The sequence below is a fragment of the Muntiacus reevesi genome, chromosome 14, assembly GCF_963930625.1.
Source record: "Muntiacus reevesi chromosome 14, mMunRee1.1, whole genome shotgun sequence".
NCBI classification, from domain to species: domain Eukaryota; kingdom Metazoa; phylum Chordata; class Mammalia; order Artiodactyla; family Cervidae; genus Muntiacus; species Muntiacus reevesi.
The window spans coordinates 42,858,915-42,877,301 of NC_089262.1; the positions used below are offsets into that span (position 1 = coordinate 42,858,915).

The 18,387-nt window shown below is 39.9% G+C and overlaps 1 protein-coding gene across 1 annotated transcript in view; it reads left to right on the forward strand.

The window, feature by feature from the left end:
• The window catches only part of ITGA2 (integrin subunit alpha 2), a 104,872-nt gene that overhangs the window by 16,532 nt on the left and 69,953 nt on the right, over positions 1–18,387 (forward strand). Inside the window, exon 2 of the mRNA XM_065905628.1 lies at positions 13,583–13,703. Within this exon, the coding sequence (XP_065761700.1) occupies positions 13,583–13,703 (121 nt within the window). The remainder of the gene's footprint in view (positions 1–13,582; positions 13,704–18,387) is intronic.

Below are 18,387 nucleotides of genomic sequence, written 5' to 3' on the forward strand. Positions count from 1 at the left end.
CAATCAGTAAAATGTACGCTTTTTTGAATATTTTTCAGTTTTTAAAACTATCTAGCATGCTAGGATTACTTTTCTTACTCTAAATAGGTATTTAATTTTATATCTGAATTTTTCTACAATTTTAGAATTTTTTCCTTTGGAGACATTCTGCCCCAAATTGTTGAAGCGTCAATCCCTATAAAACTTAATTCTTCAAATACAGATTCTAATAAGGTTGGCAGACAAATGAAAAAGATAAATATTTATATATAACATATGAGATAAAGCTCTATTAAAAAATTATTTAAAAAAATAGCACAGTAAGGGGATCTGAAAATGCTGTGCAGGTAGTGGGAAATGGAAAGTTATTTTTAACTTGGGGTTATAGTATGTCTCTTGCTATAAAACAAATTACCACACCTTGGGCAGCTTAATATACATTTATTGCCTTATCATTTGGGTGAGTCAGGAATTTGGGCATGACTTCCCTGGGATCATCTGCTTCAGAATGTCTCATAAGACTGCAGTCAAAGGTGCTGACTCAAGGGGCAGGGGTCTCATCTGAATGCTTAACTGAGGAAGGATCCACTTCTGCTCCTTTTTAATTGTTGGCAGAACTAATCTTGTCTGGGGCTGTTGGACCGAGTGCCTCAGTTCCCCATTGGTTCTCAGCTGAAGGCTGCCTTCTATTCCTTGCCCTCTGGGCCTCTCTGCTTTGTCAACAAATGATAACATCTGCTAGCAAGATAGAAGTTGTAATTCTATGTAACGTAAATACAAAAGTAATACTCTATGATATTTGATTCTACATTTCGAATCTTCATTTCAATTGGTTTGAAGTCACAGATCCTGCCCTTAAGGGAAGAGGATCACACAAAAGCACGGATAGCAGGAGATGGGGACCACTGGGAACCTGCTTACCCCCACAGGTGGTGAGGAAAGGCAGCTCTGATAGATTGATGTTTGATGCAGAAACAGAAAGCTTTCTGGGACAGGGTTCCATGCAGAAGGAACAAAAAAAACAAAAGGACAAATGTCAGGGTGAGTTTAAGGAAGAGCCAGGTGAGTGAGCTAAAAAGATAGGGTAGGAGGTGAGGTCATACAGGATGGGGAGGCAATGATTATATAACTATTGAGACAAAACACACACAGGAGAACAATATAACATTTCAAGATAGTACATCACAGTAAGAGATGCAAATGGTAAGTTAGAAGAAGAGTATGCAGGCTAGAATGATAGGGGAAAACCAAAAGTCTATAAAGAAATGCCTGTGAACAGAGATAAAACAAAAGAAAAACTAACGTCAGTTGTGTCTATTGTCTGCATACATGGCCTTGAGATGTGTCAGGCATATCGTGTTAGTGAGCAAGCTATTCTACAGGCTCCGACTTGCTAAATGGACACAAATGCTGTTCTGAGGAGGGAAAGGAAGATACAGGAGTTTCTCCTTTCACATAAAAGGAGTTTAATGTTAAAATAGAAAGTGAATTGATGAGCTGGTATCCCAGTACTTCACCCCATCCTCTCGGCCACTGGGAGCCAGTGAGTCTGCCAGATAGCAGCTCATTCTCCAACATCATTGTGGAAAAAAAGAGAATTTATTGAGTTGTTAGGAAGCGCTAAGTCATAATAAATAGACTTAAGAAGCAATTGCTAAGAATTTAACTGCATATGTAAAAATTAAGAAAAAAATAAAAATATTCAAGTATGCATAAAAGTGTTTTAAGATGGAAATTAAAGTAAAAATTAAAATTAAAAAAAGCAATTGCTATAGACTTTTGAAGATGTTAATTGCCTACAAGATCAAGAATTGTAAAAGGACATCAAAATCACCTAACAAATAGTGTGCCACAATACTCTGATACTTGATATGCTTGCTTTGTCACAAAATATGACTTGTATTTTTTTGTACAAAATATGAACTTTAAAACTTGAATTAGTATATATCTCTCTTGTATATGTGCATCTGTATATTGACAGGCTTGTCTTTGAAACACAGCATTGTAAGTTGAAAATGTCTGATATCAATATAATCCTATTTCCCCCTGTCTTGGTCTCCTATAGTTGCTACCATAACAAGATACACCTGAATGGGTGGCTTTAACAACAGGAATTTATTTTCTCATGGTTCTGGAGATCATATTAATATTCCAAGATCAAGGGACCCTTAGGGTTGGTTTCTGGTGATGCCGCTCTTCCTGGCTTGTAGACTTCTGGCTGCATCCTCATGTGACCTTTCCTCTGTATATACGTGGAGAGTGAGAGATCTAGTGTCTCTTCCTCTTTTTATATGAACACCAGTCCTATAAAATTAGGTTCCCACCTTTATGATCTCTTTTAACCCAATTATTGACTGGGATGGATGGTGTAGTGCCTGCCATAGCAAACTCTGCTAAGTCACTTCAGTCATGTCCAATTCCTTGTGACCCCATGGACTGTAGCCCCACCAGGCTCATCTGTCCATGGGCTTTTCCAAGAATACTGGAGTGGGTTGCCATTTCTTACTCCAGGGGATCTTCCCAACCCAGGGGTTGAACCTGCGTCTCCTGTGGCTCCTGTATTGCAGGCAGATTCTTTACCACTGAGCCACCCAGGAAGTCCAACCCAATTGTTAATGCCTCCTAAAAGGTCCTACCTTCATATATAGTCACATTAGGAATTAGGGTTTCAATGTGGGAACTTGAGGAAGATACAACTCATCCATAACACCCCATAAAACTTATTTGCATAGTGATACATTAATTTCTGCAGGGAAATGATACACATATTTTTTTAAACATGAATGCAGAGTAATTATCAAAGAAATGATACGTGCACACACCATTAAAGAAAAAGTGGCCATAAAATTACAAAGCAGAACAAATTTTGAAATCATTGCCCAGACATCAACTGGAGCCCATTTGCTTCTTAAAATTGAAAGATACTTCTTTTGACTCCCTATTCCACCCTTGTAGGAAAATACGGTGCCCCCCTAAGATTTGTCTGAACCCCCAGGAGATATCCATTTTCATTGTCATTCAGTCCTCAGTATCCAGACGGGGGAGTGTTTCTTCTCTACTCTGACAGGCCTGCTCTTTGATTTTATCCTATGTACAAGCTAATACATTAGCCCATTGTCATTTCATGGACGCTCAGATGACATGAGATTCCTGAGTTAGAGACCAAGGTCTTTATTACTCACAGCACGGCAGGCAGCGCCAGCATGTTTACACCATTTCCCCTTGTGCTTGCCCATGAAGGTTCACGAGGGCCACGGGAAGGGGTCCAAAAGGAAGCCTCCACACTCAGGAGGCTGCATTATGAGAGAGGAGAAGTGAGTTTGGTGACCTGCTGTTTCACAGCAAGAAGTCAGCACACCCGTTTTTTGTCCTGAAGAGTGAGATCACCTCACCCTCAAGGCTTCTCACTACAAACACAGCCCAGGCAGACCTCAGTCTGGACTTGGCGTTACTCGCAGACCCACTGTATTAAGTTGAATGGTAGTACCCCCAAAGATATTTCTACATCCCAATCTCCCAAATCTGTGAATATTACCTTATTTAGACAGAGAGGCTTTGAACCTGAGGCTTTGAAGATTGCTGGGTGGAAGTTGCTGGTAGAAACATGAACATCAAAGCCACTTGCATCGAGGGCTCCGAAGGAAATGAGGAATATGTTGGAAACTAGAGGAAAGGTGACCCCGGGTTTATAGTGGCAGAAAGTTTGGTCTGATTGTGTCCTACTGTTGTGTGAGAAATTTTCAAGCAATGAACTTAGACGCTTAGCTGAGGAGATTTCTGAGCAAAATGTTGAAGGGGCAGCCTGCCTTTTCCCCTTGTTGAATGTAGTGAAGTGCAAGAGAAAAGATAAATTAAGGAAGAAAGTATTAAACAAAAAGGAACAGTACTGGATTTCCCTGGTGGTCCAGTGGTTAAGAATCTACCAGCCAATGCTGGAGACACGGGTTCGATCCCTGCTCAGGGAGATTCCACATGCAGCAGGGCAACTAAGCCTGTGAGCCACAATTACTGAGACTGCGTGCCTCCTCTGTGGAAGCCTGTGCACCCTAGGGCCTGTGCTCCGCAAGAGAAGGCACCACCCTGAGAAGGCCACACACCACAACTAGAGAAACCTGCTCGTTGCAACTAGAGAAAGCCCGCACACAGCAATGAGGACCCAGCACAGCCAAAAATTAATTAATTAATTAATTAATTTTATAAAAGAACAGTTCTTAATGATTTAAGGAATTCTCAACCTATCCATAGTTGCTTTAAAAAGCACACATTAGGAGACTGATTGTTAGGAGAGTGTGCTCTGAAGAGAAGGCCAAGGGTGTGGTTGGAAAACATTTTGCTGAATGGATTCAGCGTGGGATTCCTGGATTCTCTCAACCATCTCACAGAGGAAGTGAGAGAGAGGTATCCAGGAAGGATCTGTGGAGAGCCCTCTCGTCTAATGGCACAGATCCCCATGACATGCACAAGAGGCCTGCAAGGTTTACAGAAATGTTGTCTCAGCAGAAATGCTACTCCTGGACTGAAGGGGAAAGAGAAGCAGAGGCTAGTAGAGCTATTTCAGGCCCAGAGGATGGAGCCTTGAGCAATAGAGGGTTATTCAGACCTTAAAACCTAATAGAATTTGACCTGCTATGTTAAGCTTTCTTGGTACCATTGACTCCTTTATTTTTTCAAACCTCTCCCTTTAAATGGAAAGGTCTTATCACAGATTACACCATCCTTTTTTGGAAGCAGAGAACTTGTTTTTGAGGTTAGTAGACCCCCAGATCAGGAGAATTCTACCCTAAGATAGATCATGCCTGAAGTTTCACCCATCCCTGATCTAGATGAAAGAGCTTCTCCTGGACTCTTCAGCCCGGTGTTCCTGGGAACCTTTGCTGTCCCCTAAGAGAGGTCCTCTGTATCTTGGTGACAGCTGCACCTTCCTGCTGTCCTTGCAATGCTCAGCTCACTGCCTTGTGCCCCTGCTTCCGCCGATACCTCTGCAGCTTCTGAGGACCAGTCCTCACCAGGCATAGGCTAGAAGTGTGCTCCATGTCCTTAGAGCAGCGACACCCTGTGCTGGCTCTTTAACAGAGATGCAGGCCTTGGAGTTCATGTATATGAGTAATGTGGATTTTATTTTTTATTGAGTTATAATTGACATATAATATTAGCTTCAAGTGTAGAGTGCAATGGTTTTTTAAAATTTTTTATTGGAGTGTACTTGACTTACAGTGTTGTGTTTCTTTGTTAGAGCAAAGTAAATCAGTTATGCAAATATGTATATATTTTTTCAGGTTCTTTTTCATAGAGGTTATTAGAATATTGAGTAGAGTTCCTTGTGCTATATGGTGAGTCCTTATTAGGTATCTGTTTTATATATAGTAGTATGTATATGTTGGTGCTTCCCAGGTAGCACTGGTGGTAAAGAACCTGCCTGCCAGTGTAGGAGATGCAGGTTCGATTCCTTGGTCGGGAAGATCCCCTGGAGGTAGGGCACGGCAACCCACTCCAGCACCCTTGCCTGGAAATCCCATGTTCAGAGAAGCCTGGCAGGCTATAGTCCTTAGGGTTGCAAAAGGTCAGACACAACTGAAGCAGCTTAGCACAGCATAGCCAGCACAGAGTGTATAAATTAATCCCAACCTCCTAATTTATCACCCCCCCCCCATTTTCTCTTTGGTAACTGTAAGTTTGATTTTGAGATCTGTGAGTTTTTATAAATCAGTTTATTTGTATCATTTTTATTAAATTCCATATGTAAGCAATAGCATATGATATTCGCCTTTCTCTGTCAGACTTACTTCACTTAGTATGATAATCTCTAGGTCCATCCATATTGCTACAAATGGCAGTTATTTTATTCTTTTTATGGCTGAGTAATATTCCAGTGTATATAAGTATCACATTTTCTTTATTCATTCATCTGTCAGTGGATGTTTAGATTGTTTCCATGTCTGAAAATTGTAAATAGTACTACAGTGAACATTGGAGTGTGTGTATCATTTTGAGTTATGATTTTCTCGGGGACATATGCCAAGAAATGGGATCATTGGATTATATGATCGTTATGGTAGTTCTAATATTAGTTTTCTAAGGAACCTCCATGAAGGAAATGGCATCCTACTCCAGTGTTCTTGCCTGGAGAATCCCAGGGATGGGGGAGCCTGGTGGGCTGCTGTCTATGGGGTCACACAGAGTCGGACACGACTGAAGTGACTTAGCAGCAGCAGCAAGGAACCTCCATACTGTTCTCTATAGTGGTTGTACCAATTTACGTTCCCACCAACAGTCTAGGAGGGTTTCCTTTCCTCCACATCCTCTCCGGATTATTGCTTGTAGATTTTTTGATGATGGCCGTTCTGATTGGTATGAGGCAATACCTCATTGTAATTTTGATTTTCATTTCTCTAATAATTAGTGATGTTTAGCATATTTTCATATGTTTTTTGACTATCTTCTTTGGACAATATGTCTTCTTTGGAGAAATGTCTATTTAGATCTTCCCATTTTTTGACTGAGTTGTTTTCAACACAGTGATTTAATACATGTATATTTGCCAAATGGTTGCCACAATAAGTCTAGTTAACATCTATTGTTGTTGTTTAGTCACTAAATCATGTCCGACTCTTTTTTTTTTTTTCATTTATTTTTATTAGTTGGAGGCTAATTACTTTACAGTATTGTAGTGGTTTTTGTCATACATTGACATGAATCAGCCATGGATTTACATGTATTCCCCATCCCGATCCCCCCTCCCACCTCCCTCTCTACCCGATCCCTCTGGGTCTTCCCAGTGCACCAGGCCTGAGCACTTGTCTCATGCATCCAACCTGGGCTGGTGATCTGTTTCACTATAGATAATATACATGTTTCAATGCTGTTCTCTTGAAACATCCCACCTTCGCCTTCTCCCACAGAGTCCAACTCTTTGCAACTCCATGCAGAGGAGCCCACCAGGCTCCTCTGTCCATGGAATTTCCCAGGCAAGAGTACTGGAGTGGGTTGCCATTTCCTCCTCCAGGAGATCTTGCCAACCCAGGGATTGAGCCTACATCTCCTGAATTGCAGGTGGATTCGTATCTGCTGAGCCACCAGGGAAGTTCTCTTACCACATGTAATTATATATTTTTTTTCTTGTGATGATAACTTTTAAGGTCTATTCCCTTCTAAGTTTTCAAATACACAATACAGTATTATTAACTATAGTCACCAAGCTGTACCTTATATCCCCTTGACTTATTTTATACCTAAAAGAGTTCTTATATTTTTGTTAACTATTTAACAGAGGTATATCCTCCCCTCAAATACCAGCATACATCTGTGGAATGGGCCAGAATGCCTTCAGAGAGTCCTAATTTAAAATACTCCTCTCTGTCCAATTCTACCTCTTGCTTTTGATCTTAATTCTGTTAATTTGAATTTTTCCCTTTATCTCTCTGGATCTTTTTGCAAATGATACCTTTCATGAAAAGCCAGCACCACCTGCCCTTCAACATATATTCTTATGTTTCACAATAAGTACATAAATTACTCTCCTTCTTCTACTACAAATGTTTGTCATTAAACTCTGACAATGATATGGACCTCAAGACACTTCCACCCCAAATTTTGTTGCTAAATATAGAAAGGCATGTTTTGTTTAATACATTTATTTGTACCCTTGTTTTCAAAAGATTTTGTTCTTTCTTAGCCTCACTACATTTTGAGAACAAAACTGGGTTAACTATATCTCATCCACAGTCCTATAATTTAAAATCAGTTTTCATAATAAAGTGGGAGAATGAACTCCATATTTGCTGAAACTAATTCTTAAATTATTAAAGTTTCCCAGAAATCTATTTCAGAGATGAGCAGGAACTCTCTAGACAGGAGGTGCTATAAAATTTTTAAATGAGTGGAAGAAAAAAGAAGTTTGCATTAATCAATGTGTGCTTAACTATCTGGTTTGCCTGTGGATATTAAAATGACAACAAGCTAGGTTATAATCAGGAATGAAAAACCCCCTTTAATTGTGAACAGAGAGGAAATTAGTTAACCATCCAGGACCATACATTGCTTATTTTTGCAATAAGGTTGGGTGAGATTCACTGAATACTTGGGCTTGATTACTGTCAACAAATACATAGCAAGGTCACCTTGGATAAGTACTTTCTGCATTCACAAGCATACACATGAGGACAGGAGGGAAGAGTTACACTCTGGGTAATGACATGACCTTGAAACTCACTACATCTAATATAGACCTGGAATGTATAAATTAATAATCTGTGACTTGCTGGGCCACTTTTTCACTGGCCCAATTCTCTTCTCTTTCATGTCCCCATAGTACTCAGCAGGAAGTTCCCTAGGCCTGGAATGACCTTGGTCTTCCTCTTTGTGTAGGAATTCCAGCTCATCCTCTAAGGTCCATATATATTGCCACCTCTTCTATGAATGAAGCCTTCAAACTTAGATTTATCCTCTTCTTAACTCTTGGGTCAAGGTTCTTTGTAGCTTTCTGAAATTTAATACTTATCCAATGATAATATAATTTTTTATTTCTTATTCCAATTACAAGAATGGAAGCTCAATGACAGCAGAGATCTTGTCTGTTTGGTCCATTGCTTCTGTCACTAGATCAGTTCAGTCATTCAGTTGTGTCCAACTCTTTACCACCCCATGGACTACAGCACACCAGGTCTCCCTATCCATCACCAACTCCTGGAGTTTACTCAAACTCATGTCCATCAAGTCGGTGATGCCATCCAACCATCTCATCCTCTGTTGTCCCCTTCTCCTCCTGCTTTCAATCTTTCCCAGCATTAGGGTCTTTTCAAATGAGTCAGTTCTTCACATCAGGTGGCCAAAGTACTGGAGTTTCAGCTTCAACATCAGTCCTTCCAATGAACACCCAGGACTGACATCCTTTAAGATGGTCTGGTTGGCTCTCCTTGCAGTCTGAGAGACTCTCAAGAGTCTTCTCCAACACCACAGTTCAGAAGCATCAATTCTTCAGTGCTAAACTTTCTTTAGAGTCCAACTCTCACATCCATACACGACTAATGGAGAAACCATAGCCTTGACTAGACGGACCTTTGTTGACAAAGTGATGTCACTGCTTTTTAATATGCTGTCTAGGTTGGTCATAACTTTTCTTCCAAGGAGCAAGTGTCTTTTAATTGCATGGCTGCAGTCACTATCTGCAGTGATTTTGAAGCCCAAGAAAATAAGGTCTGTCATTGTTTCCATTGTTTCTCCATCTATTTGCCATGAAGTGATGGGGCCAGATGCCATGATCTTAGTTTTTTGAATGTTGAGTTTTAAGCCAACTTTTTCACTCTTCTCTTTCACTTTCATCAAGAGGCTCTTAAGTTCTTCTTCAGTTTCTGCTGTAAAGGTGGTGTTACCTGCATATCTGAGGTTATTTATATTTCTCCCAGCAATCTTGATTCTAGCTTGTGCTTCATCCAGCCCAGAATTTTGCATGATGTACTCTGCACATAAGTTAAACAGCTTCTGTTCCCAGGACTTAGGAAAATGCCTAGCACAAAGGAATTGGATAAATATTTTTTGAATGATTCATTTCTTAGTATATGGGCATGTTTAGGGTGTAAGGAAACAGGATGAACCAAGTAGGTTGTCATTTTCCATATGATTCAGTTATAACAGACATAGGAATACATTACTATAAGCAGTGGGATTGTAAAGAGGAAATAGACATTGAATTAGAATACTTACATAAATTTGTAAATACTAATTGGCTATCATAGGCTAAGTGTGAAATGGTGGCATAGTGAGTTGTAAATATGTATTTGAAAAAATAAGTATAGAGAACAGAGAGACTTAATCAAAAGGGGCAGGTTTTTAAGGAGGGATTGATGTATCAGGTAAGAAGAGATTTAGGATCAGTGGGATGAAGGCATTGTGATGGAGAAGATCATGTTTTGTGAGAAAAATGAGCAGATTATTTATGAATAGAAATTCTGGACTATAAGGTTGACATGATGAGCCAGACCAAGACTCAGATCTCAGCCACCAATTGAGTGACATTGAGCAAGAAAGACATCTAACCTCTAATAATCCCTAGTTTTGCTGTTTCACAGTGTTGTTGTGGGGATCAAATGAATCAAGATGATTCTGATATAGGCAGGCCAACATAAGTGTTAAGAAATAGTAGGCTACAAATTCGAATATACATTATGGTTTAAATATTGAAAAAAATACTAGAAGGAAATAGTATATCCAAATTATCTGTACTTGCATTAGAATAATATGAGTATGAATTCTCTTTCATCTCTTACTTTTGCCTATATTCCATATCATCATCAAATAACATATATTCATTAAATATTTACTTCATACCACAAATATTATCCTAGGTGCTAAGAAAATAAGAGTGAATAAAAGAAATAAGGTCTGGACTCTGAAGTTGCTTAGCTTTTAGTAGGCAAACAGAGACAAAACAATGCAGATACACAAGATCATTTTGGATGATAAGTGCTGTGATAGTAGCATAATGATTGAGGAGGATGTAAACTGGTAGATGAGTCAGGGGCAGTCTCTACAAGGATAGCAGAGACCTATTTGAGCAAAGATCTAAGTGATGGATAGATGGCAGGACATAAATACTGAATTGAGAAGAGTGTTGTAGGCAGTGGGTCTGGATGCTGCAAACGCCATTAGCAGAGTGAATAGGATGTGTTCAAGGGACAGAAGGAGAGCCATTGTGGCTGGAATCCAGTGAGTGGAGAGGGTGGTGGAAAGTGAAAGTCACTGGATACATAGGGGCCAGATCATGAAGGACTTTTGAAACTCTGGTAAGGAAATTAGATTTTATTCTCAGACATTGGGGTATTTTAAGCAGAAAGATGATATGATTTACATTTTTAACTAATATTTCATATATGTGTATAAGATAATCATGATGGTGTGATCACTCACCTAGAGCCAGACATCCTGGAATGTGAAGTCAAGTGGGCCTTAGGAAGCATCACTACAAACAAAGCTAGTGGAGGTGATGGAGTTCCAGTTGAGCTATTTCAAATCCTGAAAGATGATGCTGTGAAAGTGCTGCACTCAATATGCCAGCACATTTGGAAAACTCAGCAGTGGCCACAGGACTGGAAAAGGTCTGTTTTCATTCCAGTCCCTAAGAAAGGCAATCCCAAAGAGTGCTCAAACTACTGCACAATTGCACTCATCTCACACTATAGCAAAGTAATGCTCAAAATTCTCCAAGCCAGGCTTCAGCAATACATGAACCCTCAACTTCCAGATGTTCAAGTTGGTTTTAGAAAAGGCAGAGGAACCAGAGATCAAATTGCCAACATCCACTGGATCATCGAAAAAGCAAGAGTTCCAGAAAAACATCTATTTCTTCTTTATTGACTATGCCAAAGCCTTTGACTGTGTGGATCACAATAAACTGTGGGAAATTCTGAAAGAGATGGGAATACCAGACCACCTAACCTGCCTCTTGGGAAACCTGTATGCAGGTCAGGAAGCAACAGTTACAACTGGACATGGAACAACAGACTGGTTCCAAATAGGAAAAGGAGTATGTCAAGGCCATATGCACACATATATGTAATAAAATTTAACTGCTAGGTGATAAAATGGAGCCTATCATGATTTCATGTCATGACATGATATCTATATCTATTTCTATATATATATATATACACATACACACACACACACACACACACACACACACACACACACACACACACACACACACACACACACATATATATGCACACATATATAGCCATATGTGGCCTTTCCAGCATTAGGTATTTTAAAAGAGGGGACAGTTTGGCCTTACCTCCCGAAGCTTTTACTGATTCATTAGATAATTGGTAACATATTTAAATAAGATTTACCGAGTTCTGTACAATGGGGCAAAGTTAAATTCTTGATTGGAAACACCAGTATTCTGAAAGTCAGTTCTGGTTCTCTGCTTCCAACACTGTTATTTTCACTTGCATTTAATTTCCTGAAAAGGATAAAGGAGTGGTGCATTTGAAAAAATGATATTAAGGAGAAAATCCGCAAATGTAAAGCTGTGTAGTGTTTGCTATAGAATATTTGAAAATTGTTTGTCCTTCTCTTCCTGGCAGCACATTATTTCTAAAAAAAAAAAGCCAATAATGAGCTGAGCACTCGAGTGAAAACATCTATGGTGGAATGATTTTGGCATGTGAAGAGGGACGTCAACTACTTTCAGTCCCCAAAGCTTCATCACTGACCTCGTTATTCCTTTTGGAGCACATTTCAGAATCTGCTCCCAAAGTACAAGGGCATAACAGGAGAGCCAGCCCTTTTCCTCCATCCTTTCAATGCCTGAAACAATAATGCCCTTTCAGTGTTGCCCAGAAAGTAGGGTATTCCTTTGTGAAGATGCATAGTTATGGAACTTCGATGTCAGTTTTGAAGAACTCACATTGCCTTCAGTGTCTGCAAAGATAACTACTGATCTCAAACAGCTTGAAGCCTGTTCCCATGTCTATGCCCTAAGTCGCTTCAGTCATGTCTGACTCTTTGCGACCCCATGGACTGTAGCCCGCCAGGCTCCTCTCTCCATGGGGATTCTCCAGGCAAGAATACTGGAGTGGGTTGCCATTTCCTTCTCCAGAGATCTTTCCAACCCAGGAATCAAACCCGCCTCTCTTATGTTTCCTGTATTGGCAGGCAGGTTCTTTACCACTAGCATCACCTGGGAAACCCCATCCCATTTCTATAGAGAATATAAATGTCCACACTACCTTCTTTCTCCAGAATGCAGTACAGCCAGTGTCAATGCCATCAGGGTCAGAGAGAGTGGTCTTCATCAACCCGACTCTTTCCCCTCTTTTCTTTCCATCAAAAACAAGGTTTTTCAAAAAGATCCATCCAGGTTTTATCCTATCAGGGCCTTTGTTGTTTTTGAAAATGAATATTGTTTCTCGAGTATTCAGAAAGACACATCAAAAAGCAAAACCCCTTCTGCAGTTCCTGCTGGAATAAAACATCTGACCCCTTTCCCTACATTTTCATCCTCAAAAGTGATCCCTTCTGAAAGAAAGGAAACAATTTTCAAGCAGCTGTGGTTTTTTTTTTAACTCCTTTGATGTAGTCAGCAATGCTTTACCAACGGACATTTCATATAGATAGAGTTCATGTCAAGATTTTCAGGAGAAATAGAAGATAACCCTCTGACTCTGCCTTGGGGCGGCTTAGAGCCTTCTTGCATTAGGAAGGGCAAATAGAACCGGAGTTACTTAAGAATCCCTAAAGGTAATATGTGGTTTACGAGTTTAAGCTCTTCAGTCAGACAGCCTTATCCTGGCCTTCCCTTATCCCTTTCTACCTGAGACACACATATTTCCAACAGCTTCAGAAATTTCTGCAAAGCAAGTATAATAATAGCAATCATATTCTAGAGTTGCTATGAGGCCAAATGAAATAGTGAGTCATGCAAATAAAGTAGTTAGCTTGCTGCCAGGGCCTCAAATTAATACTTAAAACTCTTGGTAAGCATTAATGGAGAATAATTATTATTTCAATTGGTTTTTTTTTTTTTAAGTGGCCTTTGAGAATTATATTACAACCTTATATTCACAAAATGTAAATATGGACTGTTTTCATTTTTCTTTAATAGGCATTTTAAACTGTTGTGTGGCATACAACGTTGGTCTCCCAAAAGCGAAGATATTTTCTGGTCCTTCAAGTGAACAGTTTGGCTATGCAGTGCAGCAGTTTATAAATCCAGAAGGCAACTGGTAAGAACATTCTTTATGTTTTCAGTAAAATCATTAAATAAATTTAATATTTGACTACAATTTCTTGTTCAGATTGATGCATGAAAATGTTATTAATTGGTAGCCCTCAAATATCCTTAAATGAAGAATTTTTCTTTCAGACTTGGTAAATATCAGATTGATAATTAGTGGGATGACTTAAAAGTACTTTTTTTTAAAAAAAAAAACCTAGGTAGAAAGTTTTCTCTAAATATTCCATTGTGAATTCATAATACCAGATTTTGACCATTTGATGATAGATAAACAGATAGACAGGTAGGTAGAAGGATAGATTTGTCTTCCTTTCTTACTCTGTAAACTGGTATCCATTAGGTTTTGTAAGTGTTCAACTAGCTAAGGCTACCTCTGGACCATTTCTAGATGGCAGAATTTTTCCTTACATTTTCTCTTCAGCAAAGCTTTGTCTACTGGCTTCATTTTAAGTCAGAATTCCCTGCTCCAGGTGACCAGGGGTCCTTACAAGCATTCATGCTCCCTATTGCAGCAGAAAACTCCAGGCAGACCCTGGCTCATTTAGAGCTTGTTCTGATGATTAAATGGGCAGTTATTAGTTTATCAAATAAGGGCTATAATTTATACCTCTTTTCCTTCATGAACTTACATCTGGTGCTCTAAAAAAATGGAATTCAAATATTCAGGATCCCTATGATTCACATTTTGGTGTGTGCCTTTCTCTATGACGGGGAAACAAAATGGATGCTCAAGAGGGTAGTGTGTCTCAGAAGGCATCATAGAAGAGGTGAATCATGAGCTGGGTCTTAAGAGTGGAGGTAAACAAGCAGGAGAAGAGTATTAACTCGTTCCTGCTTCAGGGCTTTGGTGTACTGCTTTTCTCCTGGAAGGGACTGTCTTCCCAAGATTTTCACTCTTATCTCTCAGTTTCAGCTCAAATGCCTCCTTCTCAAAGAGACCTTTCAGAACCAACCTGTCTGAATTAGCACTTCACAACCGCTCCCAGTTGTCTCTAGCCTTTTATTTTCTGAGTAGCCGTTGTTACTATCTGAAATTATCTTTATGTGTTTATACGCCCATGACCCATCTTCTGCTCTGTCTCTGAATGTAGGCACTGGTGTGTGCTCAGAACCCAGAGTGGCAGCTGATGTTGAGTAGAGGGTCAGTAATTATTTTCTTGATTACTGAATGAAAGTCCTAGTTCAGTTGGTTCACTTGAGGTACTCTACAAAGTGATCTCTTATAGACCGACTGACATAGAAGCTGAAAAAGACCTTCAGACGAGTTCTGATGGTCCACTTCGTAGGCATGGCCTTGCTGAGGACAACTTGGCATTAAAACTTGAGGTGATTCTTTTTAAGCAACAGTTTTTCTGGTAGAGAGAAAGAGCCACCATCAGCAATATTTGGCATTAGAGATGTCAAGGATTGTTGGCAGCTCAGTCACTGGCCACTTTGTGGATTGGAAGTTACCCAAAGGGACAAAGTTGACAGGAATCTAGCAGGCAGAGTGCTGGCCAAGTGAGCCCTGTTTCTTCTCTCTCCAAGATTCGCTTTAAGTACAGAAAGCATTGCTAGAAGATAAACGCATTACAGGGAGCTCTGCTCAATACTATGTAATAACCTAAATGGGAAAAGAATTTGAAAAAGAATAGATGTATACATATATATATATGAATCACTTTGCTGTACATCTGAAGTTAACACAACATTGCTAACCAGCTGTGCTCCAATATAAAATAAAAATGTTTTAAAAGACAAATGTATTAATTTGTGGTGAGAATCTGGTGCTGACAGGGTTATTTCAAGACCAAGGACCCCAGACATTTCTAAATCCTGCCTTGACCTTCTCGTGACATTACTGAAAGATACATAAACACAGAGCTTTCTGTTAAGATGTATGGTGAGGCTTGTCAAGGACTTCTTTCCTCAAGCCTAGTACAACCACCAGCTGGTATGTGCAAACCCCACACCCAGGAAGCAGAGAAGGGATGTCTTACCTGAGGGCTACACCCTGTGGGGGTGTGAAGCAGGAAGGAAAGAGAACATAAGCTGGCCTGACATGCTAGCCTAGGTCACTCCCTGATCTGGCCCCGTAAAATCCAAGCCATGGACGTGATCTTCTAACACACCACAGGCTGGATGCTTATGAGGTGCAGAAAGTACAAAGCATAGACCTTGACTTTAAGGCATGTGGAATAGTCAGTGAGGAAGATGGATGTGCAGATCAGGCAGCCATGAATAATGCCAGAGGCATAAGTGCCACCCCCGAAGTTAACGGCATTTGTGTTCCTCTAGTGTCACTTGCTATATTAACTTACTGTCGAGAGCTCATTTTCTCTTCCCAAGACCCGAGACACTAGAGGAACAGGGTTCCCTCCTGACTTCTCTCACTAGTTGACGCCGCCCAGGTTCCTCGCTCAGGGGGCAGGGCTGGGGCAGGATCCAGGTGTGAGTGGGTTTTCCCGCTCCAGTGCTGGGGTGGCCGAGGTTAGCACCAGCAGCTTTCATGACTCCCGGGATCAAGGAAAATACTATGAAACTTGGAATCCAGAATGGCCTATTTGTTTTGACAGTTGGCACTGTGCCCCTCCCCACTCCTAATTTATGACAATCGCACAGACATTATGGGAGTAGCAGATGTGGGAAAGACTGTTTTAACATTAACTTTCCTTCTGATATTAATCAAGTTAACTTTGGGCACAGAAAGTGATATTACTATGAATTCCTTTAATAAACTATGAGTCTTTTTCCCTTAGACTTTATATATGTAATACACACACACACTCACACACCTCTTTCTCTTATTTTTTCACTCCCTTACTGTAAAAAGGGAATAAAAATGGAAAGCTGCTGTTCTGGTAGTTTTCTCCTCAGCTCACTTTGACTTTCTTTACAGTCTGTCTTGTTGAACCCCCGACCTCCTCTCTCAGCCCTTTCCTGCCTTCTGAAAACTCTCTTAAAGCTCTAGCCTGAGTTTTCTTAAGTCACACTCTGCTATTTTCAAAGTACAGACTTTATCTGTTCCATGTGCCCCATGTTTCTAAGAACGTATTGGCATATTTTGCACAGGGATCTATAAAATTTTAACAAAATGATCTTGAGTCCTTTGCTGGTTTCATTTATTATACTTTTATTACACTGTGGACTTTTACTTTAAGAAGAGTGTTGATATGCTTTGCAAGTTCTTGAAATTTTATCATGGTCTCTTATGAGCTGGATGATTTTAAAAGCAAGATTACCTCCCAAGTAGAGCTCCACAGTGCTCCTCTTCCTGTAAGTAAGGCTGGGGTCTGTTCTCCCTCCAGTGTAGGCTAAGGGTCACCCTACTCTGGAGCCCTCCGTTTATATACAGGATGTTCAGATGTAGGTGATGCAACCAATCCTTATCACAGTTTTACAAAGGATTGTGATACATTTAACGTCATTTCCTGGAAGCCTGTGGTGATATGTACTGTTTCTGTTTGTCTAATCTGAGGGCCTGTCTCAAGAATCATCTGAACTCATTATATGACTCAAAAATCTTAGAACACTGCAATCTCTTGTGTGACAGGGACTGGGAATTGAGGGTATTTCCAGTTGTAGAAATGTATTTCCTTGTTGTAGTGAGGACCAGTGCATGCTTGCTCTTTAGAAGGAGAAATACAATGAATATGTGTCATGAGTGCTTACCTCTATGTCCACCTCTGTGACCCTTTGGACTATAGCCCACTAGGCTTCTCTATCCATGGAATTTTTTTGGCAAGAGTACTAGTGTGGATTGCCATTTCCTCCGTCAGGGATCTTCCCAATCCAGGGAAGAGTTTTCTTAAGTCACACTCTGCTATTTTCAAAGTACAAACTTTATCTGTTCATGTGCCCCATGTTTCTAAGAATGTATAGGCAGGGATCTATAAGATTTCAGCAAAATGATCTTGAGTCCTTTGCTGGGTTTTATTTATTATACTTTTGCATCTCCTGTGTCTCCTGCATTACAGGTGGATTCTTTACCACTGAGCCATCAGGGAAGCCCTAAATATGTTTCATAGCCAAAAATAAAAACCCTTCCATCTATATATATTATAGATTCTAATTTTTAATTAAGAAAAAAATGTAATAAAGCATTATGTATATTATAAATATAACAGGGTGTATGAGATACCCCTTGTAAGGGAATTTTAGGCAAACAATAAAAAAGTAACATTCAATTCTGCACAAACAGCAGTGATTATGTCATATAGTATATTGGCAATATCAATGCTAGTAAATTCTTAGCCAACACATAATACTTATGATGACTCTAAGAGTTTTGTCAAATTATTAGCCATTTTATAAGTGATAAAGGGGTGAGACTTAGAAAGCTTTGTTAGTTGTCTAAGTTTACAGAGCTAAGAAGTAATAAGCATAGGGTAGATTAATACAAACAGCTTCCCCAGTGGCTCAGAGGTAAAGAATACACCTGCAATGCAGGAGCCACAAGAGACACATGTTCAGTCCCTGAGTTGGGAAGATCCCCTGGAGGAGGGCATAGCAACCCCCTCCAATACTTTTGCCTAGAGAATCCCACAGACAGAGGAGTCTGGTGGGCTACAATCCATAAAGTCTCAGAGAGTCGGACATGCACACACACAGATTAATACAGGAATAAGGTGTTCCAAGTGGGAATATTTTTTTAAGTGTCCAGGGAAGAACATGGGAGAATGTAATTGGCATTT